This window comes from Notechis scutatus, chromosome 14 (assembly GCF_049901735.1).
Source record: "Notechis scutatus isolate UNSWTSFEM ecotype Mainland chromosome 14, rNotScu1.2, whole genome shotgun sequence".
Classification (NCBI taxonomy): domain Eukaryota; kingdom Metazoa; phylum Chordata; class Lepidosauria; order Squamata; family Elapidae; genus Notechis; species Notechis scutatus.
Window position 1 is genome coordinate 9,491,966 of NC_142022.1, and position 23,565 is coordinate 9,515,530.

The 23,565-nt window shown below is 50.9% G+C and overlaps 1 protein-coding gene across 4 annotated transcripts in view; it reads right to left on the minus strand.

Moving 5' to 3' along the window:
* Positions 1–911: 911 nt before the first annotated feature.
* Positions 912–23,565, minus strand: part of GATAD2B (GATA zinc finger domain containing 2B) — a 32,394-nt gene continuing 9,740 nt past the window's right edge. The window contains exons 1-11 of one of the 4 annotated variants that reach the window (XM_087943155.1): positions 22,695–23,087; positions 15,008–15,337; positions 9,659–9,791; positions 9,088–9,219; positions 8,587–8,718; positions 7,544–7,714; positions 6,318–6,633; positions 5,033–5,235; positions 4,803–4,916; positions 4,010–4,127; positions 912–1,560 (exon numbers count right to left, since the gene is read on the minus strand). In XM_087943155.1, the coding sequence (XP_087799281.1) occupies positions 1,427–1,560; positions 4,010–4,127; positions 4,803–4,916; positions 5,033–5,235; positions 6,318–6,633; positions 7,544–7,714; positions 8,587–8,718; positions 9,088–9,219; positions 9,659–9,791; positions 15,008–15,336 (1,782 nt within the window). In that variant the 5' untranslated portion in view covers position 15,337; positions 22,695–23,087 and the 3' untranslated portion in view covers positions 912–1,426. Of the gene's footprint in view, positions 1,561–4,009; positions 4,128–4,802; positions 4,917–5,032; positions 5,236–6,317; positions 6,634–7,543; positions 7,715–8,586; positions 8,719–9,087; positions 9,220–9,658; positions 9,792–15,007; positions 15,338–22,694; positions 23,088–23,565 lie in introns of those variants that run through there. The other 3 variants (XM_087943157.1, XM_087943154.1, XM_087943156.1) reach the window with 3 other exon arrangements.

A 23,565-nucleotide genomic window follows, 5' to 3' on the forward strand; every position in this document is an offset into this window, starting at 1 on the left:
GGGTTTTGAAGGGCGCTGGGGGGACGGACACACAAAATAAATCCTGGGTCTTGGAGTCTCTTCGGGGTGCATCCGCGCCAGGGTTCCTCTGCCGCCTTCCGTGGATTCGTTAAGTGCTCGGAGGTTTGGAGGGGGCGAAACGGATGCAGAGAGAGAGAGAGAGAGAGAGAGAGAGAGACCATCCCAGCAGCTGCCGGCCTTTTCAGAGGGACCGATGGACCAAAGGGTTGATCCGAAGAACCCCAAGGGCTAATACTTGGGGAGTGAAGAGGGGGGAAAAGTTGGGGCCCCAAGAACGAGAGTGGGGGCTCCCACGGTTCGGATCTCCGCGTGGAAAAGAGCGAGCGGATATCGAGAAGGGAAAAAAAAACAACCAAGCGAAGACGACGGATGGGGTGTAGCAATCGGTGAGCGGGAAAGGACTCTTTGCTTCTGGCGTCGAAGGGTCGGATGGATGACGGAACGGGAAGGGACGCGAGGATCCAGGGTCCTCGCCTGGCCAGGAGCGCCTTCTGATGGCCAACAGCTGGCAGGATCCGCAGAAGGGAGACTCGATCGCTTTTATGTCGCCCAGACTGATGTGGGACATCGCCGGAGGAGAGAGTCCGACCAATCTCTGGCAGGCAGAAGTTTCGTTTTCCTAGCATGGACGATTCTCCCCCTCAAAAGAAAAACCCCAACAACACCCCTTTGCTTTCTATGCTTGGTGGTCTTCCCACCTCCAAAAGCAGCCTTCTCGTGGACGTTTGGACCCCCCATCAGGGTTTGGCTTCGGCGCCGGAAAGGGGTAACCATTATAAATCCCCCCGTTGACTTGATCCCTCGATTTTAAGCCAGGATGGAAAAAGGCGTGCCCGGGACTCTGTTCTTTCCAGGTGGTCTCCTTTTCTCCCTCCCGTGGAATTTAAAAAAAAAGAGAGCAAAAGGCAATAAAAATGAAAACAAAAACGAGAAAAAAAGCGGTTATTAAAAAGTTCTACAAGGTTGCCATTACAGTCGAAGAAAAAGGGGAAGAGAAAAAGCGCATAAAAGGGAGTGTGAAAACACACACAGGCGCGGTGCGAGGGTTGTCCGAGCTGATTCTGACTTTGGGTGGGAAGGGTGGAAACAGGAAGGGCTTGTGGTGCTTCCCGCTGCCCAAAAACAAAATCCAGAGCGGGCGGCATGGGTAACAGGGGTGCCAGCGAGACGGTTGCGAAAAGGGCCGGGAGGGGGGATCACGCGAAAGTTTCTCGCCTTCATTCTCGTCTTTTTTTTCTTCTTCTTCCTTTCCCCCCCCCACTGTTTTCTGGGGGAGGGGGGTTTTTCCTATCCCTCCGTGGTAGGCACCAGTACAGGCACTGCATGCGATGGATGAGGGGCGGGGGCTCAGATGGGGGAATCATGGGGAGGAGGAGGAAGAGGCGGGGCGGGTGCAGGGCTGGTGTTATTTTTGCCCGCTGATGGATTGCGATATCGAGCGCGGAGGGATCATATCGAGTAGATATTCCCGCTGCCGGTCCGCCAAGCTGGACCCTTTGTGGCCGCCCATCCCGGCGTTCAGGTAGGCGATGTTGACTCCTGGAGAAAAAGAGACAGAGACACAGACAGACAGAGAGATAGAGAAAGACAGAAAGACACAGAAAGACAGAGACAGAGCGAGAAAGACAGAGAGAGAGAGACAAAGACACACACAGAGAAAGACAGAGACAGACACACAGAAAGACAGAAAGACACACACAGAGAGAAAGAGGCAGAAAGACAGAGAGAGAGAGAGAGGGAGAGAAAGAGAGGGAGGGAAAAAAAGTTAAGTCCTTTTTCTGGTTTTGGAAATTTCCCAGGTGAGCTTCTTCACCTGAAAAGATCTCTAACCACCTCAAGAGTTCGTCCTTCTCAATACATATTGAGCTAAAACCAGAAATATTTCTGCTAGGGATTTTACCTGAAATCTATAGTAAGGAGAATGTCTATCTAATTATTCATGTATCAACTGCAGCTAGAATGGTATTTGCACAACATCGGAAAGGTGAGGAAATCTCCAATGACAAGGAGATGATCAGGAAAACGTTAGACTGTGCAGAAACGAACAGATTTCACACTAGCAATCAAGGAGAAAGAGCAAACTGAGTATATTATAGGATGTGGAAAATATTTTATCAATGGTTAGAGAATAAAAAAGGAATTTGGAAACGAGGAAGAATAAAACAATAGAAAATAAAGTAAGAGATATAAATAACTGTCAATATATATACGACGAGAACAATGAGATGCAATGCTAATGAGATATCACCCGAAGAGCTGTATAATGATTAGTAGTTTGATGTATCTTAACTCTAAGCTTAGAGAAATAAAATTAATGCGAACGGTGTTATAAATGGTGAAGAAGGTGGCACAGAGATGTTGGTGCCCAGACGACACACTGCTTGAGAAAAAAAATGAAATGTTTGTACTTTTGAAACTGAAAAATAAAGAACGTATTATGCTGTATATTAAAAAAAAGGAGTTTGTCAGAGTTTATTCATGAACTGGAATAGAGCTTAATAACAAGGTCAGCCAATGAGAGCTGAACTGCGGGGTGACACTTAAAGACAGAACCTAGGCCTGGTTTATCTCTGTTCTGTGCTCAGCTCTAAAGTGAACTTGCTTGCTTGCTGAAACTGAGCTGCCGCTGGTGGTGTTTTTGCTTATGTTACGTTGAAAGAATCTACAAATGGTATTGTACACTTTACTCGTATTAATATGTTTATAAAGAAGTTTAATGATCCTCATGGATCAAGTCTGTGTGTTTTCTGGACGTGAATTTATGCTGCAAACTCTTAACAGAGTTCGTCATTCTTGGTCGTGGGAGAAAAAAAACCAAGGGAGACCCGGGAAAATATGGCGGTTAAGGCAAGACAAGCGCTCTGTAAATCGAGCAGAGACTCTGCTCTGGGAGGGCGGAAGAGTCAGGAATGGGGGGCTAGCCTGCCCCTGAAGCTCGGGTTCGAGTTAACAGGTGTGGACGTCGCCTGTGCAAAAGGACCAGCTGGGTTTTCCCCCTTCCTGGCCCTCAAATATTTAGGGGCAAATGTTAAATCAGAGCTTCCAGAACCAGGCATGAAAGTGGTAACTGAGGGACTGTCAACTCATAAAATATTTCCAGGGTCTTTTTAGAGTTGCCATTAGAAAGGGAGGGGGGGGAAGGGGTTTGAAAGAGCAGTGCGGCAGCTTGGAAATCGAAAGTGCATTCCATACATAGTTTTTCAAAGATACTAACTAAGGGACTGAAGTTTCTGCGCGCAAATATCTAATTGGAGAACATTGATGACTCTGGGCTATGGATGTGTCCCATTGAAGGATATGAATTATGATACACCCAGGAAGTGGGGGAAAAACCAGGGTCAAGGGTGACAACGAATGATGTGCCTTAGAGTCAGCTACACCCAGACAGTGCCGGACATGTTAACTCCCAATAAATCCTTTTGAAGTTTTGGAAGTTTGGCTCGAGACTCATGATTTAAATGGGGTAACTGCCGGAATCCTGACAGGGACAAGGAGGAAAAAAGCCCCATGGAAGAAGTGGGGCAGGATATCCCAACCACAATCAAACGACCAGATTTATGGTTCCCAAAGATTTCTAGGGGAGGAAGCTGTTAAGTTTTTTTTTTTTTTTAAATTCCCTCTAAAGATCGAAAATTAAGAGCTTTGTACGAGTGAAATTTAATGGTTTACAAACAGTTTAGACTTTCGTTTCAAAAACCCTGATTTATGGGAGAAGCATCAGCGAGCTTCTCATGGACACAAAAGGAGCAAGAATTTCTCCAGGCCTTCCTGAGTTTGGGACGTTCCCAGTCTGGTGTTTGAAATAACCATGGAACAAAAGTCAGGAAACAGTCCGGAGCGTGGACTGTTCTTTGGCAACCCCTATGTCCTGAGCCCCAACTCTAACCCGAAGCATCCCCTCCAGGCTGTCGCAGCAGAGAGAGTGGGGGCCTGGCTCTGTGGCTGAATTCCCACCCACCTTCTTCCAGCCCCAATTCGGCCCGGTTACCTGGCATCCCGAGGAGTCCGCTGGCGACGGGGAGCTGCGGCGCCTGTGCGAAGTTGGAGAGCATGGAGCGAGCGGACGTGGGCAAACTGCGTTGTAGGGAGCTTTGAGGCTGGGGGGCCTGGAGGGAAGGAATGAAGGAGGGAGGAAAAGGTAATAGTTATGTTGGATGTCTTTGTTGTGCTTTAAAATGCTGTTTTTGTTTGTGTTAAAATGGTTTGGGGTTATATAAATTGCCCAGAGTTCTTGATGGAGATGGAAAGAAAGAAAGAAAGAAAGAAAGAAAGAAAGAAAGAAAGAAAGAAAGAAAGGAAGGAAGAAAGAAAGAAAGAAAGAAAGAAAGAAAGAAAGAAAGAAAGAAGAGAGAGAGAGAGAGAGAGAGAGAGAGAGGGAGGGAGGGAGGGAGGGAGGGGAGGGAGGAAGGAGGAAGGAAGGAAGGAAGGAAGGAAAAAAAGAAAGAAGGAAAGGAAGAAAAGGGAGGGAGGGAAAGAAAAGAAGGTAGGCGGGAGGCGAGGGAGGAAAGAAGAAGGAAGGAAAATAGGAGTGAGGGAAGGAAAGAAAGAATGGAAGAAGGGAGGGAGGGAGAAAGGCAGAGAAGAAAAAGCAAGGAAGGAAAGGAGGGAGGGAGAGAAGGAATGAAAGGAGAAGGAAAGGAAGGAAGGAAAGCAGGGAAGCCAAGAGTGGCTGTGGGGGCAACCCTTAAACCGAACACCATTTCGAACTGAAGGAGCATCTGGGCCAGGGAACTGGCGGCAGGCAAGAGGGCGGCAGAACCACGCTGGGCAAAGGGCCTCACCTGTCGGAGTGTGTGATGCCTCATGATGCTCTCCTGCTTGCTGACGCTGGCCACGCTGGCCGGAGCCGTGGTGGGCGAGAGGGTGGCCTGCTGCTGCAGCCGCTGCTCGATCTCCTGGGGAAGACGGGAGGGAGACCGTCGCAGTCCTGGCAGCGACAGCCCCACGTCGGGCATCCCCGTTCCCTCCCCGGGAGCGCCTCTCCCCCCACACCGGGAGTCCCTCGACCTGCCTGTTCCTGCTGCAAGGCTTTGACGAAGGCATTCTTCAGCCGGTTGGTGTGCTCGGCCTTGAGCGCCTTCTTCTGGTTGGAGGTCATGCACTGCTCGCACAGGATTTTGCCGTTCTTCTCCTGCTTCCAGTGTGGGGTGAAATCCGTGCGGCACTGCGCGCAGATGAAGGGCTCCACTCGGAGGAGGGAGGAGCAGCCTTTGCCTGAGGGGAGGGGTTGGGGGGGGGTGAGTGGGAAGGAGGGGGAGGAAGAGGAGGAAGAGGGGGGAGGAAGAGGATTAGCCCCGATTATCCAAGGAAAGCAATTGAGCGGCTGAGGCGCTGAGCTTGTCGATCAGAGAGGTGGGCAGTTCAGAGGTTCGAATCCCTAGCGTCGCGTGACGGAGGAAGCTCCCGTCACTTGTCCCAGCTTCTGCCAACCGAGCAGTTCGAAAAGTACGTAAAAAATGCAAGTAGAAAAAATAGGGACCCCTTTGGTGGGAAGGGAACGGCGTTCCGTGCGCCTTCAAAGGCGTTTAGTCCTGCCGGCCACATGACCACGGAGACAACTTCGGACAGTGTCGTTTCTTTGGCTTTGTAACGGAGGTGAGCACCGCCCCCTAGAGCCAGGAACGAGTAGCACGCATGTGCAAGGGGGAACCTTGATCTTTTACCTTATTATTGTTGTCCCGCCTTTATTATTATTATTTATTAATAACTCAAGGTGGCAGACATAGCCACTTCTCCTTTCTCCTGCTATTATTCCCTGCAGAAATAACCCTGCAAGGTGGACTGGGCTGAGAGGGAGGGACGGGCCCAAAGTCATCCAGCTGGGTTTTTTTTTGTGCCTGACGCAGGACTAGAACTCACAGCCTCCTAGTGATTGGCCCAAAGTCACCCAGCCGGCTTTCATGCCTAAGGCAGGACTAGAACTCCCCGTCTCTTGGTGATTGGCCCAAAGTCACCCAATCAGCTTTTGTGCCTTAAGGCGGGACTAGAACTCCCCGTCTCCTGGTGATTGGCCCAAAAGTCACCCAGCTGGATTTCACGCCTAAGGCAGGACTAGAACTCACAGTCTGATTTCCAGCTTGGTGCCTTCACCACTAGACAAAATTAGCTCTAATGAAATGCTAGCAGGGAGTCAACCCAGGGAGAAAAACTGGGAGGACAGCTGGATTTCCTCCTGCAGCGCCCCACAAATGATCGCCGGGGAGCCAAAATTATCATCGGGGACTTTTCCGATTCGGATTTGGTTAACTGTGATCCCTCCCTCCCCCCCCTCCCCCCAACCGTCCTGCATCCTTTACCTTGGCTGTCAATCACGCTCTGGACCACTTCTTCTAGTCCCACCATGTAGATGAACTCGCTGTTGGCCGCGCTGGGCAGGAAGTGGAGCAAGGGGGCGGGGGGCTTGGGGGGAGGGATCTCCAAGAGAGTCTTTTCCAGCTGCTTGCGCAGGGCAAGCTTGGCGGCGGCCTGGGAATTGGCAGCCTCGTTCATGGCGCTGGGGCTGGGCAGCGGGGACGCCACCCTGTTCACCGCCACGGGCTGGATGTGGGAGGCGAGGTTCATATAGATGGCGGAGGAGCTGGTTCGCTGGCAGGGCACCGCCGAGGAGGACGGCTGGGGAGGGAAGAGAGAGAGACAAGACATAGCTTCAAAGTCTGGCCCTGTGTTGGGAGGTGCCAGTTGATTCTCCTTTGTGTTCCCATCCCTTTCTATCTTCTCCTTTCTGCTTCCATCCCTTCCTCTCTTCTCCTGTATATTTCCATCCCTTCCTTTAGTCTCCTTGTGTTTCCATCCCTTTCTCTTTTCTCCTTTGTGTTCCTATCCCTTTTTCTCTCCTTCTGCTTCCATCCCTTCCTCTCTTCTCCTGTATATTTCATCCCTTCTTTTCTCCTGTGTGTTTCCATCCTTTTCTTTTCTCCTTTGTGTTCCTATCCCTTTCTCTCTTCTCCTTTCTGCTTCCATCCCTTCCTCTCTTCTCCTGTGTGTTTCCATACCTTTCTCTCTTCTCCTTTCTGCTTCCATCCCTTCCTCTATTCTCCTTTGTGTTCCCATCCCTTTCTCTCTTCTCCTTTCTGCTTCCATCCCTTCCTCTATTCTCCTGTGTGTTTCCATCCCTTCCTCTATTCTCCTTTGTTTCTTCTCCTTTCTGCTTCCATCCCTTCCTCTATTCTCCTGTGTGTTTCCATACCTTTCTCTCTTCTCCTTTCTGCTTCCATCCCTTCCTCTATTCTCCTGTGTGTTTCCATCCCTTTCTCTCTTCTCCTTTCTGCTTCCATCCCTTCCTCTCTTCTCCTGTGTGTTTCCATACCTTTCTCTCTTCTCCTTTCTGCTTCCATCCCTTCCTCTATTCTCCTTTGTGTTCCCATCCCTTTCTCTCTTCTCCTTTCTGCTTCCATCCCTTTCTCTATTCTCCTTTGTGTTCCCATCCCTTTCTCTCTTCTCCTTTCTGCTTCCATCCCTTCCTCTATTCTCTTGTGTGTTTCCATCCCTTTCTCTCCAAACGGGAAGGCTTCCCGTTACTCACCGGCTGGTAATTGATAGCAGGGCTCATGTTCGGCGTGCTGCTGCGGATCAGGCCTGGTTTGGGAGGGATGCGCTGCCCTTGAAGCTGTGTGGGGTTGGGGGCAATAACGCGCTGGGATATAAGCATGTGGGGAAGGGCGGTATTGGTGGCCGATCGGATGACACTGTGACCCTGTCCCAAGAAGCAAGAGAAAGGTTAAGTCTTTAAAAGAGCCGGACGGCGATCGCTGGGATAATTTGCCAACTTCCCGCTCCAACTTAGCGATGCCCGGAGTTGCCCATCCCAAATCTGCCCAGGCTGGACCCTGCTTAGTCATCCATCTGGCTTTCTTGCCCAAGGCGGGACTAAAATTCGCAGCCTCCTGCTTCCTAGCTTGGTGCCCTCACCACTAGACCCAACCGCCTCTCCTAGAATTCCCTGATGTCAGACGAGGACGATTCGTCTTTATATTCTCGTCACTTGTGCTTCTGATTTTTTCTGGGCACACACATTTCTGATCCGTTGTCAGGATCCCGGCAGTTACCCCCCAATTAAATTATCTTTGAGCCGAACTTCCAAAAGATTTATTGGGAGTTAATATGCCGGCACTGCCTGGGTGTAGCCGACTCCACAGGCACATCATTCGTTGTCACCCTTGACCCTGGTTTCCCCCCCACCCTCTGGGTGTATCACAATTCATATTCTGACACCTGCACCGTGAGGAGATTTCAGGGTCTGTGTGGAGGTGGGAACGCAGCGTGACCTGCCACAGGTGAGGCCCTACATGGAGCTACGCCGCTCCGGCAACTCAACAAAACAAGCGGGTTCCCAGGGAATTTACTCTGCGCTGATTTGGACCGATTTCATGGGGGTGGAAGATAAGGGAGGGTATGTAAAACACACACACACATAATCGGACACCATCGGTGACCGAGCTCTGAAACTTGCAAAAGGCCTTTTTGGTTAAGGTAACCCGGGTTTCCGCCGCTCGTTTCACACCGTGGCAAAACGAGCCCCAGACTCGACAAGGCAGCCGATTCACGTCTGGGGAGAGATTCCCTTACCTGTAATGTTCTGAGGTTTTGGGGCTCAACCCCTTGAACTCCAGGTCGGGAGGGGAGTTTGGACAGAGCCTGCTGTCCGACGTGGGCAGGAGATGGCTGGACTATAGATGCTGCGTTCTGGACAACCGGAGTCTGGCCGCAGGGCGGAAAAGAAAGAGGAAAGAGAGAGAGAATCAATGAGAAAGATGGTCGATTTAAAAAGAAAGGGGGGAACGTTTCTTGGACAATCTTCAAGAAAATAGATATTTTTCCTGATCAGCTCGCCAGGGAGGGGACATGGGGGAATAATCCTACCCACCTGGCCGGGGAGGATTTCCCTGGCAAAAAGGGAGAAGGTAAAAGTTGGGTGTCCATGCGGTTTTCGGCTAAACCGGGGCTCTCCAAACTTTTAAAGACTGGTGGACTTCAACTCCCAGCATTCCTCAGCCGGCCTGGGGAAAACTGGGAGTTGGAGTCCACCGGGCTTCTTCCGGAGGGGTTACCGGCGCTCGCCTGCCTCACCTTCTGTACTACGTTCTCCTTCTGCAGCTGGCTTTGCCGTAGTTTCTTCAACAGCACCAGCCGGGCTTCCTCTAACCGCAACTCGTCCCGGAGCTGTTTGATGAGCTGCTGCCTCTCCTCGACCCCTTTCCCCTGTGGGAAGGGAGACCAAGAGGTGAGGGTGGAGGGCGGCCTTGCGGCAGGACTCGCTCAGCGGGGACCCCCCGGCCTCCCCTTAGGCTCAGGGGTCCCCAAACTTGGCCAACTTTTAAGACTTGGGGACTCTTCAACTCCCAGAATTCTCCCCAGCCAGCATAGCTTACTCTCTTGGAATCCCTTCCTCTGCAATTTCTCTCCACTTTAGGAGGTTAAGAGAAAAAACGAAACAGGAGAATTCTGGGAGTTGGAAGTCCGCGTGTCTTCAAAGCTGCCAAGTTTGGAGACCTCCACCTGAGCTGGTTTTAAGACACTGATGTGTCCTGGGAACCCGACCCAACCCGACCCGGGGAAGCGAACTGGGCAAGCCGCAAGCCTCCGGTCGCTCTGGCGAACCCCCATTTCATTGGGTTCGGGTTCTGTCCCCTCGCTGTACCTTGAACATTTCCAGGTTGGCTGCCTTCAGCCGCTCTTCTATGCGGGAATTGGAGCGAGGGCTGGACGCTTCGTTGTCCGAGAGGACGATGACATCCGGAGAAGGGGTGAGACGCCCCCTGTCTTGATCGCTGCTGATTTCAGGAAGGGGAGGAGAAGGGGGAAGAAAAGCCAGACTGAGTGAGGGGTTGGTTGGGGGTGTGTGTGTCTGTTTTTTTTGGTGGGGTGGGGATGGACGGACCGGGAGACAAGAAGCTACCTGAAGGAAGTTGCCTTGTTACACAGCTGGACCCGCTAAGGAGAAAGAGATTATCGGAGCAGGTAAAGGGGGTAGATTGTGTGACAACGAGCGACCACCCAGATTTGCAACGTTTCAGGACCCAACTAGGTAACAGCATCAGTGCTAGAAGGAGAGGGGTTTGCAGAGAGGAGGAGGGGGGAGGAGGAGCAGACCTGTGGGCTCCTTGGTGTCCTCTGAGCTTGGTGGTTTCCTTCCAGACGTTTCGTGACCCAAACTAGCTGACCTCATTCAGCTACACATTCTCTGAGGCCTGGCACCATTACAAATCCCTCCACCTCCCACCCCCATCCAGCCTAGGGGGGGTGTTTTTGACCCACGCTGGTGGGCGTTATACGGCCATCCACGAACCAAGCAGAAAACTGCCTCCCTCAGAGCCAATAAAAAACCAATTCTTGGAAAAGTCACCCAGCTCCTCGCCGGCCCTCAATTGCCGGTTGTCGGGCTTTTTTTAATAGCGTTTCCCGAGCTCCCATTTTCCGCCTCATCTCTGCTCTGATCTAGGCTGGTAGATTCAGTTGCCTAAAAGCCCATGTGAACAAATAGACTGGGAGCCTGCCCACCCACCCACCCACTCAACAGACAGCGAGTCACTGAAGGATTGGGGATTTTTTTTTAACTTTTTCTCTCTCTCTCTCTCTCTCTTTTTTGGCCAAATCACCCCCAGGGCTGGGACTTAGGCCGTGGAATCCTTGGTCTGCCCTAGCCAAGTCTTGGAACTCGGTTTGGGCCCTTCCAAGTTTCAACTCCCCCCAAAAAAGGAGGTTGAGGCTTTTGGGGGGAAAAGAAAACGTGCAGAGAAGAGCTAACTAGGAGGATTAAAGGCCCGGGGACTAAAACATAGGAAGAAGGGTTGCAGTGTTGGGGTCCGGCCAGTCTAAAGAAAAGAAGGGACTTGAGAGCAGTCTTCCAGTATTTGAGGGGCTGCCCCAAGGAAGTGGGGTGGTGGTGGTGTCAAGCTATTCTCCAAAGCACCAGAAGGCAGGAGGAGAAGCAAACGATCTCCCGCTTGGGCGGGGGAGGGGGTTGGACTAGATGACCTACAGGGTCCCTTCCAACTCATCTGTTATCTGAGGGGCCGCCCCAAAGAAGAGAGGGGGGGAGGGAGGTCAATTAATTTTCCAAAGCACCAGAAGGCAGGACAAAAGAAGCAAAGGATGGAAACTGATCGGGGGGAGAGAAGCAACTTGGAATTAAGGAGAAGCTTCCCAACAGGGAGGACAATTAACCGGTGGAACTGCTTGCCACCAGAAGTTGTGGGGGCTCCATCCCTGGAGGCTTTTAAGAAGAGACTGGACAGTCCCTGGTCTGAAATGGTTTAGGTTCTCCTGACTGAGCAGGGGCTGGACGAGAAGACCTCCAAGTGTCCCTTCCAACTCTTCGGATGAGACAGTAGACAAGAATCAGATGAAAATCCATTCTCGCGAAGGGGACTGGAAGGGGGGATAAGGGCAGGATTCCCGGGCCGAACGCCCACGGGAGAAGCCCTGGAGTCAGAATGCCAGCATCGGAGACCTGAATTCCATGGCCATTTGGGGCCCGGCGTGCTCCTCCGAGAGGAAGCGTCCGCAGAGAACCGAGCCAAATTGTAGACCTGGAAGGAAGTCAATGGACACCAGAGACGGACGGCCCCCTTCCGGTCGCTTGGAGACGGAGGATGCAACCTGGTCGCATTGTGACATCACACAAGAGGGGAGGGTCACAGGCCACCCAGGCAGGGGGTTTTGTGGGCCAAGGGACACCCAGCCACCCCCCCTCCCAACCCACAAAGGCTGGAGCCGAGAGGGCCGGAAAGAGTGGAATGAGAGGGTCACCTGGGATGGTCAGTGAATGGCCCGGCCTGTCTCAAGGAGAGGTGGGAGGAAGGGGGGGCCATACTGAACTTCGCAGGGGGAGAGGTCTAGCTGCCCAGGAGGCTTGGTTGAACCCAGAGGTCTTGGCTTCTTCTCCCTAAGCAGGACCTTCTGTCCTTCAGGGTATGTGAGAAAGACCCTGGCAAAGGAATGCTGGCTAGGAATGAGCAGATAAGGGACGGCATAGCCCAGAGCTGTCTAAGGGATGGAGAAAAAAGGACTCAGAAGGGACCTTCCCAAGCTTATGAAGCTGTAAAGGAAAGGGAGGGAGAACGGGAATCTCAGGACTTGGGAGGTTCTGTTGACGTAGCCCTACAGTGAAGTAGAACTAGACCATGTCCTGCCTTGGTTTGTGTTTAAAGGCCCTGGGCTTGGACGGAAAGCCGGCATCTCGGCGTTCGAGAACTGAGCGCCATGGGATGGGGTGAGCCCCCATTCTCGCCACAGCTCCTGCTATAACCTAGTAGTTCGAAAGCACGCGGATGCAAGTAGACCAATGGGTACCACTTCGGTGGGAAGCAAACAGCAGTGCGTGAAGTCGGGCTTGGCCACACGACCGCGGAGATCTCTTCGGACAGCGCTGGCTCAACGGCCTTGAAACGTCGACAACCACCAGCGGAGGTAAAATTAACGTTATCTTTTGCTACCCGGGAAGGCTGTGAATGCGGGGTGGGAAAACCTAGACGTTCCCCCCCCCCTTCAATGAGGACCAACCCGATCCCCAAGTTTTGGTCACGTCTCATAAAGCTCAACCCCCCTTCCTCTCAACTCTGCCCCCTCCTCACCCAAAAGGGCCCTATTGCAGCTCATAGGTTTCACGGACGCGCAACTGAGCTGGAGGCACCTTCTGTTCAAGGTCAGAGAGAGAGAGAGAGAGAGAGAGAGGATGACCAACCAGCAGAGGCGTTGGGGCAGATGGCGAGCAGATGAGGCTGGCAAACCGAGCGAGATCCGAGGTGGTTCTGCCTTGGAAATGGTCCTCGCCCGCCTACGGCTGACAACTTGTCCCTTTGCCACTCGAACACGCGAGTGAGTCAGGGATTCACAGCTGATGCCCGGGATCCTGCTAAACCTTGGTCTGATGGATGCCTATGCCACCACCCCCTCCCGCATCGTGGTCTCGTAGCATGGGTTCTTGTAGACCCCCGAGGCTGAAAGTAGTACGTGTTATGGACCCCTGACCCTTCTTTGCTCCTCCTCCTCCTCCTCCTCCTCCTCCTCTCTGCTAAGACCAGCATTCGGGAGAAGATTAGAAGCTGGAAGAGTTGGAATCCTTCCAAAATAACGATGAGAATATCCAGCTCAGGAACAGATGCTTTCAGAAGCAAGTTATCTAAGGGAGAACCAAGGTGTGATATCGCGGCATAAAACCATCTTGGTAAACTACAGATTTATTCTGTCATTTGTACAGGGCAAAACGCTACCGTTGTTATACGGCATTTTCTGGAAGGAGGTGAAATTTGCAGGAAACGTGGATCAGGAAGGATCCACGTTTTAATGGGGGTGGGGGGTGGGGGGAAAGAGGCATTTCAGCTCTTCTCCGCTTCCACTCGCCTCGCTTATTAAAGCCAATTTAATTAATTTTAACACATCGACATAATTCTATTAAAGGAGGTCGGGAAAGGGCTTCAGCTGAGGCGGTTTGGCGTGTTCTGTCATTTCGTGGGAGACAGTCATGATTAAGAAGTGTGGGAAAAAAGAGGATTTTTTTTTTTTTTTTAAGGATGCCGCAATGCTTTCGAAACCTAAGCTGGCTGTACGCTAACCCTGGTTTAAGAGAATTAAAACTAGAGGCAACCAATGAGGTTTCTGTTCCCCAGTTTTACTTCCCCATAAGATCTAATAAATGAGAGTCCCCCTCCCCACTTCAACCCAGTGTTTCCTGACCTTAACAACTTGAAGATATGTGGACTTCAACTCCCAGGATTCCACAGCCAGCATGGCTGGCTGTGGAATCCTGGGAGTTGAAGTCCACATATCTTCAAGTTGCGAAGTTGAGAAACATGACTCAAACTTTCTGGACTTCCAAGCTTCACACCGGCCAAGATTGGCGTTGTTTGTTGACTTGTCCCGAACCCTGAGGCATTCTGGGAGACGGGTCCTTCTTTAACCGGACTCCCAAACCAGCTAACTGGTTCCTGGTTTCCAAATCTCACCATTCTTAAGACCTATCAGGGAATGCCTATCAAAATAAAAAGGAAGCCGTGGTGGCCAAAACTGGTCTTCTCGTGAACTTCGGGACCCTCAACGTTCGTCATCAAAAAGTCTTTTCCAACTGATCTAAATTAAGATCAAGATCACGTGAAGTGTTTAGCACCACTTTATAAGTTGGTGAGGCCACAACTTGGAATACTGCATTCAGTTTTGGTCACCGCGATGTAAAAAAAAGAAGTGGACTCTCGAGAAAGAGTGCAGAGAAGAGCAACCAAGAGAATTAGGGAGACCGGAGGCTAAAACATAGGAAGAACGGTTGCAGGAACTGGGCTTGGCTAGTCTAATGAAAAGAAGGACATGGGGAGACATGATAGCAGTCTTCCAATATCTCAGGGGCTGCCCCAAAGAAGAGGGAGTCAAGCTATTCTCCAAAGCACCTGATGGAAACTAATCAAGGAGAGAAGCAACTTAGAACTAAGGAGAAACTTCCTAATAGTGAGGAACAATCAATCAGTGGAATGAAGTTGTCTCCAGAAGCTGTAAATGCTCCAACACTGGAAGTTTTTAAAAAAGATGTTGGATAACCCTTTGTCTGAAGTGGTGTAGGGTTTCCTGCCTAGGCAGAGGGTTGGACTAGAAGACCTTCAAGGTCTATTCTATTCTATTCTATTCTATTCTATTCTATTCTATTCTATTCTATTCTATTCTATTCCATCTGCGTTAAATGCTGAAGCTTGAGAAGGGGTCGGACTAGAAGACCTCCAAGGTCCCTTCCCACTCTGTTATTCCATTCAATCCTATTCAATCCTATTCTTTATTCTATTCTATTCCATTCTTTATTCTAATCTATTCCTGATTTTATTCCTGATTCTATTCCATTCCGTTCCATTCCATTCTTTATTCCATTCTATTCTATCTGCGTTAAATGCTGAAGCTTGAGAAGGGGTTGGACTAGAAGACCTCCAAGGTCCCTTCCCACTCTGTTACTCTATTCTAATATGCACCGCCCTTCAGTGGGGACAAACAGAAGCGAGAGGATCCCTACCTTCTTCTCGCGCTCATGTCCACTGGTTCGTCGTTGATGTTCTCCTTGCCAGATCTCCCGGAGGGCCGCCCGTCAGTGTGGGGTCTCAGGTTCCCATTCAGCTTTTCCTCGTAGACTTTCAGTCCATCCTGCTTGACGGGCAGCTCATGGGGCACCTCGATGCCCGCTAGGTCTTTCCTCTTGAGCAATGCCAACATCTTGAGGCGCTCCATGGCCTCGTGGCCCTCCATCTTCAGCCTCTTGGCCAAGACATCGTCCCGCTCTTCGGCTTGGTCCAGGGTCCGCTTCAAGCGGTTGAGGCGTAGAGTATCCTCGCTCATGCGGTCCATCCTGCCCAGGGGGGTGAAAGGAGAAGGTGAAGAATGAGAAACCGCCATCTAATGAGGCGACCGAGTTGGGTAATCGAACATCTCAAGAAGAAGAGCCAGCTAAGGAAACACCAAAAATCCCCTACGTTCAGCCCCGAATTTTTTATTGTCCACCATTCAAAGCCATCCATCTCTCGGTGGTTGACCCGTAGTGACCAATATCTACTGTCCCAGCATCCAAGCTAGCTTGGCCTAGCAAACAGTCCACTGATTGGACAAATGCCCCATCATTCTTCTTACAAGTACATTTTCAGGTTGACCAATCAAAACTAGTCATCATCTGTTTTCTTCTCGATTTACAAAACCAAACTGGAAATATTTAACCCCCAAAGGATAAAGGCTACCTAATTTCAAGTGGATTCTTGAAGGATCTTTCTTGACCGGAGAAGTCTACCTAAATAGAGAAGGGTCAAAATAGAGAAGTGGTCAGATCCCCAGAGCAAGGGTCTTCCAACCTTGGCAAGTTTAAGACTTGTGGACTTCCACTCCCAGAATTCTTGAGCTAACATGACTGGAGGAGGAGGAATTCTGGGAGTTGAAGTCCACAAGTCTGAAAGCTGTCAAGTTTGAAGACCCCCTGCCCTAGAGTGATACTGCCATTCAACTTCACACCTGCGGATCGGCCGGATCCACATTGGCAGGGTTAGCGTAATACGTGGTGGTGGTGGGGAATTTATTGGGTTCTTGAACGCAACCTCTGCAAAAGGACTGGGCTTAAGCTCCTCTATCCCTTATTTCTAAGTGTATTATTGCCTGGGGTTGGGGGGGATTTAGAGTCTGCTTTGCTTTTGTCCTGCTATCAAGAAAAGGTTCCTTTTGAAATACCAAGTTTCAAGAGTTTTTACTTTCTTGAGTTAAGGAGGAGAGGCCGGGCCTTAAAGGAGGGCTCCATTGCAGCCGTAACTTGTGGGCTACCTGTATTAAAGGTATTTCTGGTGGATAGCAGGGATCGGGAACCTTAAAACACTCAGAGCCACTTGGACCCGTTTCCCACAGAAAAGAAAACACCGGGAGCCACAAAACCGATTCTTTCCCGAGCAGCCACAAAACTAGCATATAAAGTTGAACTGAAGATTCTTGTTTTCTATTGAAACTTTTTTTCCCTTGGATTTATCCATGGTTTAGCCTACCAGGGGTTGAAACAGCTCAATAAATTGCACGCCAGAGGGTGTCGCACACTGGCAGTTGTGACGCGTATTTTTGAGAGACAAGAAGCCGTAGCAGAGGGAGGGAAAGAGCCACCAGCGGCTCCAGAGCCACGGGTTGCTGACTTCTGGTCTAGGGGGAAAAACAGTCAGCAGCCCCTTGGACCAGGGTCTGCTTGTTTCAGCAACCAGGATTTGGAGAAAAACCTGAGGGCTTCGGGGAGGGATGTTGCCGAGACCCAGCCACCATCAAGCCATAGCTTGGTTTTCTTCCTCTAAGGGCTGTGAGAAAAAAACAAACAGGATTTCAAATATTCCCTGTTCTATGAAGGGAGTCGGATCAGCTCCTCCAAGCCAGCTTTCCTATAGGGAAAGCTGGAAGTGAAACCCCCCCCCCCGATCTGGAAAAGACTGGGAGGGGGGGTGAGAAAGCCTTTTGGAATTAAGCAAGTTAAGACATGCTCAGGAGGAGATATGCAAAATTATATGCATGCCTTTTCTTTCTTTCTTTCTTTCTTTCTTCTTTCTTTCTTTTTCTTTCTTTCTTTTTTTCTCTTCCACCCTCCCTCTTTCTCTTCCTTCCTCTCTTTCTCTTTTCTTTTTCTTTTTTTCCTCCCTCCCTCTTTGCTTCCTTCCTTCCTTCTTTCTTTCTCTTTTCTTTCTTTTCTTTTTCCTCCCTCCCTCTTTTTCTTCCTTCCTCTTTCTCTTCCTTACTTCTCTTTCTTTCTCTTTTCTTTTTTCCTCCCTCCTTTTCTTCCCTCCTCTTTTTCTTCCTTCCTTCTCTTTCTCTCTCTTTTCTTCCTTTTTCCTCCCTCCCTCTTTCCTTCCATCCATCTTCTTTCTCTTCCTTCCTTCTTCTTTTTTCTTTCTTTTCTTTTCCTCCCTCCCTCTTTCCTTTCTTCCTCCCTCTTTCTCTTCCTTCTTTCTTTCTCTCTATCTCTCTTTTCTTTCTTTCTTTCTTTCTTTTTCCTCCCTCCCTTTCCTTCCTTCCTTCCTCTTTCTCTTCCTTCTTCCTTTCTCTCTATCTCTCTTTTCTTTTTCTTTCTTTTCTTTTCCCTCCCTCCCTCCCTCCCTCCCTCCCTCCCTCTCTCTCTCTCTCCTCCGCCTCTCTCCCTTCCTTCCTTCCTCTCTTTCCTTCTGGAGGTTTTTAAGAAGAAACTAAACAGCCACTTATCTGAAATAGTACAGGTTCTCTTGCTTGAGCAGAGGGCTGGACTAGAAGACCCAAAATGGGGTGTCTCTCTCCCCCCCCCCGACACCCCCGAGATGGCAAGGAGCGAATTACGCGTTCTTTGGGGGGGTGAGGTGGCAAAGCAACAGGCTGGTTGGGGATAGGAGCTGAAGAAGCTTCTTGGATGAAGAAGCAAAACGTCTTCAAAGAAAACGCAGACAGGCCAGTGGACTCTTGGGGGGGGGGGGGAAATAAAGTACTTTTGGGACAACCAGGACTTAGATGATGGAGGGAGATGTTTAATTATCAGGTCTTTTTTCCTCCCACCTTCCTTTCCAGCTGGTCCTGCAGACCCTTCCTTTGGGGGTACTGGGGAGGGGGCTGCCTCTTTCTCTCTCTCTTGCTTTCTCCTTTTCTCTCTCTTTCTCTTTCTCTCTCTGCCTCCCTCCTTCTCTCTCTAGCCTCTTGACTTGGATCTTTCTCTGTCTCTCTGTCTCACTCTCCCTTTCTCTCTCTCTCCTCCTCCTCTCTCTTTCACTGTCTCCCCTCCTCTCTTCTCTAGCTCCCTGCCACCCTGGATCTCTCTCTCTCTTCTCTCCCCTTTTCTCTCTCCCTTTCTCCCTCTCTTTATTTCTCTCCCTCCCTTTCTCTCTCTCTATTTCTCTCTTCACTCCTCTCTCCCCCCTTTCTCTACTCCTCTTTCCCTTTCTCTCTCCCCCCTCTCTTTCTCTCTCTCTGTCTCCCGTCCCTCTCTCTCTCTAGCCCCCTGCCAGCTTGGATCTCTCTCTCTCTCTCTGTCTCTCCTTCTCTCTCTCTCTCTCCAACTTCTCGGCGCGTGGCTAAAAGCGGAAAAGCTGCGTGTGTGCCGGGAAAAAGATGCATTTCGAGACACAACGCACAAAATGGCTGTCTCCCAAGGCGCACAGCCGTTTCCATACAATGCTATAAAAAGGACAATTTCCTAAAAAGGAAAACCGGGAACTGACAGCCAGCAGGTTATGGAGGGCAGGCAGGGGGTCTAGAGAGAGAAAGAGAGAGAGAGAGAAAGAGAAGAGAGAGAGAGAGAGAAGAAGAAAGGAGGGAAATGCCAGCAGATTAAATCAATCAGCTTCCTGGATCCAGTCCAGATCCCTGGTTTGTCCTTCTGGATGGACTCTCTCTCTCTCTCTCTCTCTCACAATGCCAGCGATGGCTCCTTAAGGCGTGAGGGGGGGGGAAGGCAGGGAGAACCTGCCTGCTCCGCAGCCAGAGACGGAAACCCCCTCCCCAAAATGCAGCTCGCCTGCTTTCGAGGGGTCTGTGATCCCCCCACCCACCCTCCGTAGCCAGGAAAATAAAAAATAAAAAAAAAGCAAAGCCAAGCCTTGGATTTTAGATTGGGGAATCTCCCCAGAGGGTCGTGGGTGGGTTTTTTTTCTTTTCTTCAAAAACTTGCCGAGATGGAGGAGGAGGGGAGAACGCCCCCTCCCCAAAGAAATGGAAACTTGTGGAGTGCGAATCAGCTGCCTTCCTCCTCCTCCTCCTCCTCTCCCTCCCTGGAGTTTTGGGAAGGGGGAGAATTTGGGATTTTAAGGGGAGGTCTCGAAGGACGCAGGAGGGATGGGGATCTACCCCCAAAAGGGATCCCGAAGGCCGAGGGAAGGGATCTCGGATGCTTTTACCCTGGCTGGTTCTTCTAAAGCAGAGACCCCCCAAACTTGGCCAACTTTGGAGACTCGGGGACTTCAACTCCCAGAATTCTCCCCAGCCAGCATCGCTTTGCTCTCTTGCAATCCCTTCCTCTGCAATCTCTCTCCACTTTAGGAGGTTAAGAGAGAAAAAAAAACAACGACACGGCTGGCTGGGGAATTCTGGGAGTTGAAGTCCAACAAGTCTTAAAAGTTGCTGCCAAGTTTGGGAAGCCCTGTTCCAAAGGGCCCGAAATTATTACGGCTGGTCCGAAATTAGCACCATTTCCAGCAGAATCTGAAGCCCAAAATGTAAAGTGAAAAAGGCCCGTTCGCTTCGACAGGCGGTCCTTGACTTACAATGGTTCGCTTTAGCGGCCGTCCAGGGTTACGACGGCACTGGGGAAAAAAAAAAGCAACTGACGACTGGTTTTCCCTTCCACTTCTTATCTTTCCAGCATCCCCGTGGCAATTGGCTCGTATTTATGACGGTCGCAGCATTCTAACTTCACAAATGCAAGGATTCACTGAACAACAAGTGGCGAGAAACGCCATAAAACCGGGACAAACGCACCGAACGCGTTTCACTTAGCAACACCAATCTGGGGCTCCGTTTATATATATATATATATATATATATATATATATATATATATATATATATATATATTGCATATTATATATTATGCATATTATATGGATGCAATTCAGGAGCCTGAACCCCAAACCACTCAACTTATAATTTTAGAGAACCCCGCAAAGCAAAAGCTTGCAAAACCATAAAGAAGAAAATCCGCCAGCGGAGCGAATATAAACTCCCGGCGTTCCTTGCGTGACTTTTGATCCAAGTTTCTCTGACCCAAATCTCCAGATCTGAGAGAGAGAGAGAAAAAAAAGACTTTTTCTTGGGGGGTGGGTGCAGATTCTGCTCAATTTTCTCCAAACAAAAATTTCTCTAAACGAAAAAAATACATTCCACGAACGAGCAGGGAAATTTTTTTACAGAGCTTTTTGCAAAGACCGCGGTTGAAATTACAAATTATGACATGAAGGGCTAAGACGACGAAAGTTTGCCAAGTTTCGGACCCTGAATTACATTCGGAGCAATTACAGACAAGTCCTCAACGTACGACCACAACGGAGCCCAGGATTTATGTTGCTAAGCAAGATGTTTGTGGAGTGAGGTTCATCCCATTTTACGGCCTTTTGCGGCCACATTTGGGCAAATCAGCGAAATCGCTGCGAAATGAGTAACACGGTCGTTAAAGGAAATCCCTCCCCCCGGGGATGCCGCCACCGTCATAAATGTGAGTCAGTGGCCAAACCTGGACCATGGGACCATGGGGAAGTCTGCGATGGTTGTGTGAATAACGTTCGTCCATCTTTTTCTTTTTGCCCGGCAACGTCGTAACTTTGAACCGTCACTAAGCAGAGCACTGTAAGTCAAGGAGGACCTGTGTAATCAGTTCTGGGAGTTGAAGTCCAAACCTTTTAATGCTGCTGGGGGTTGAGAAGGGCAGGACCATCGTCCAGTCTGATGTTCGCCCAACATGCGACACCTGTCTGAAATCTAGCCGCGGCGACAACTTTCACGCGGGAGCAGGAGGAGATGGACACTGTGCATGTGCAGAGTGCCTCTTAAAGCTCCTGCCTGCAGCGGGAGGGGGTACAGAAACTCCATGGCCAAAAAGGGCAACTGGGTTTGCCACCGGGCTCTTCCAAAGCCACCTAAAAACCCCAACTTCTCCGCTAAGTAAGTCGTCTCGACTTACGATGGCAAAACGAGCCCCCAAATTTCCGCTGCTAAGCGAGACCACGACGGGTTGGAGCTTTGCCCCGGGGAAGGGAATCCCTGCAAGTTGTTAACTGAGCCGCCTGGCCATTCAGTAAATCGGGGCTTCCCTCCCCCGTTGGCTTTGGCTCGTTGAGACGGTTGCAAAACTCCGCAGCCGTCATAAATACGAGACAGTTGCCCAGGCAGCTGAACCATCACGTGTGACCGGGGGGGATGCCACGAGGGTGGGAAACAGCCCGTAAGTCGCACGTTTTTCCCCCCCCAGGGCTGTTGCCACTTTGGTCCCTAAACGAACCGTCGTAAGTTGGAGGACCACCTCTCCTCAAATCCAAAATCGCCCCAAAAAAAACCACGAAGGGAAAAAAAACACCCAGAATTTTTTTTTTGCAATCAAACTGCTCGTTTCCTGAGCCGAGAAAGAGGGGAGAAGTTGGGAAAGGGGGGGGGAGTTTACATGAGGAGGAGGAGGGGGGGGTTTGACACCCCCCCTCCCCATGAAAAATGGGAGGGAAGGGAAAGGGGAAAAAAAAAAACCAGCTTGGGACCGGCCCCTCCTCTTTCCAGAGGCCAACGCGAAGCATCCCAGACGGACGGACGGATGGACGGGGGTAGGTGGGTTTCCAGCCCTCTCCCCTCCTTCCTTCCTTCCTCCCCCCCCCCTCGTGACGCAGCCCTCCTTATATAAGGCGGCTGCTTGGCCGCAAGGGAAGGCCTTTCCTTCTCGCCTCTCTTTGCACACACACACACACACACACACACACAGACACACACGTTGCTTTTGTATATGTGTGTGTGCGCGCACACATCCAGAGTTCCAGCCCCTGGCAGCTGGCCAGCCCCCTCCCACGAAACCCTCCCATTCACAGAGCTGGGTTGTAGCTGACATGAAGGAGAGAGGAAGGGGAGGGGGAAAAGGAGGAGGAAGAGGAGGAGGAGGAGGAGGAAGAAGAGGGGGCGCGCGAGGGAGGGATAAGAAGGCGGCTTGGGGGGGATTCGACCCAACTATCAGCACACGCCAGGCAGACAATAGAAGGCATTCGCCCGGCACGGGGGAGGAGAGGAAGAGGGGGAGCTTCTTAACCCCTCCCCTTCCCCACCTTTTTGACCTGGGGGGTGGGTAGAGGTTGATGGGAGTGGGGAAAACCCCCCACTTTCTGCTCTCCAGAACCGGGGAGCAGAGGGTCTGCGCAGGTATATACGACGACGACGCCTCGAATTCAGGATGGGAAGGAGGGAGAGGAAAGGGGAGAAGAAGAAGAAGAAGAAGAAGAAGAAGAAGAAAAAAGGAACTGTTAAAGAGAGGGAAGGATTCAAGAGAGAGAGAGAGAGAGAGAGAGAGGGAAGATGGAGGAGAGCTGAATTTGGGGACGGTCTCAGCTGATTTCTGCGCCGCCGCTACACCCCCTCCCCGTTTTTCCTTGGAGGGCTGCACTGTTTTGGTTTGGGCTTCCCCAAAAGAAAGAAAGAAAGAAAGGAGGGAAAGAAGGGAGGGAGGGAGGGAGAGGGGGGGGGGACCAAGAACTGCCCCAAAGGGTACTTACAGGTAGTGGCTTCTATGACCCTCCTTGACTTAGAGGGGAGGGGGGGGGGCCGGGCAGACAGATGGAAGGGGAGCCGAAGAAGCACGCCGAGAGGGCAGAGGGCGGGTGAGATGGGGGGGGAGAGGGGGGGCCCCCTTTCACCACCAGAAGCCCCTGCGGTGCAAGAGGGGCGGCCGCGGCGTGCCATCCCCCTCCAGGGACCAGCCCGAGCCCAGCCGCCACCAAACGGGCACGTCGCTGCCAATCATCTGTAGTGCCGTTATATTAAACAAAAGAAAGAGGGGGGGAGGAAGCGGGTGAGAGAGAGAGAGAGAGTGAGTGAGAGAAAGAGAGAGAGAGAGAAGAGAGAGAGAGAGAGAGAGAGAGAGAAGGCTGTACTTTTACCCATGATGCCTAGCGGAGGCAGGGGAGAGGAAGAAGGGGGGGAATTAAATAAAAATAAAAAATAAAATAAAGCCAGTTGCAACCGGTTTTTAACCTCAGGACATGGAATTATTGCTTTAAAAAAAAAAGAAGAAAGAAAGAAGAAAGAAAGAAAGAAAGAAGTTGCTTGGTGGCATCGGAGGCGCCCACTCCTGATCCTTGCCTGGCACTGGTGGGGGGCCGTTAGCTGGACTTGCCCCCAGTGGAAAGGAGAGGCTGGCACCACGCCAAACTTGGCCTCCCGTTCGTAAGGGGGTGAACTTTCCCTGGCAGGGTCGTCTTTGGAGAAGAGGAGGAAGAGGAGGAAAGGGGGGAAAAAAAAAGGAGGAAGGGAGGTTGGAAGGAGCAGTTGAGCCCACTGGAAAGGCAAAGCGTTTTCTGCCCGGCGTAGCCACTGGCAAAAAGGCCACGGGGCCAACGGCTTGAATCGGTCCACGGGGCCTTTTGC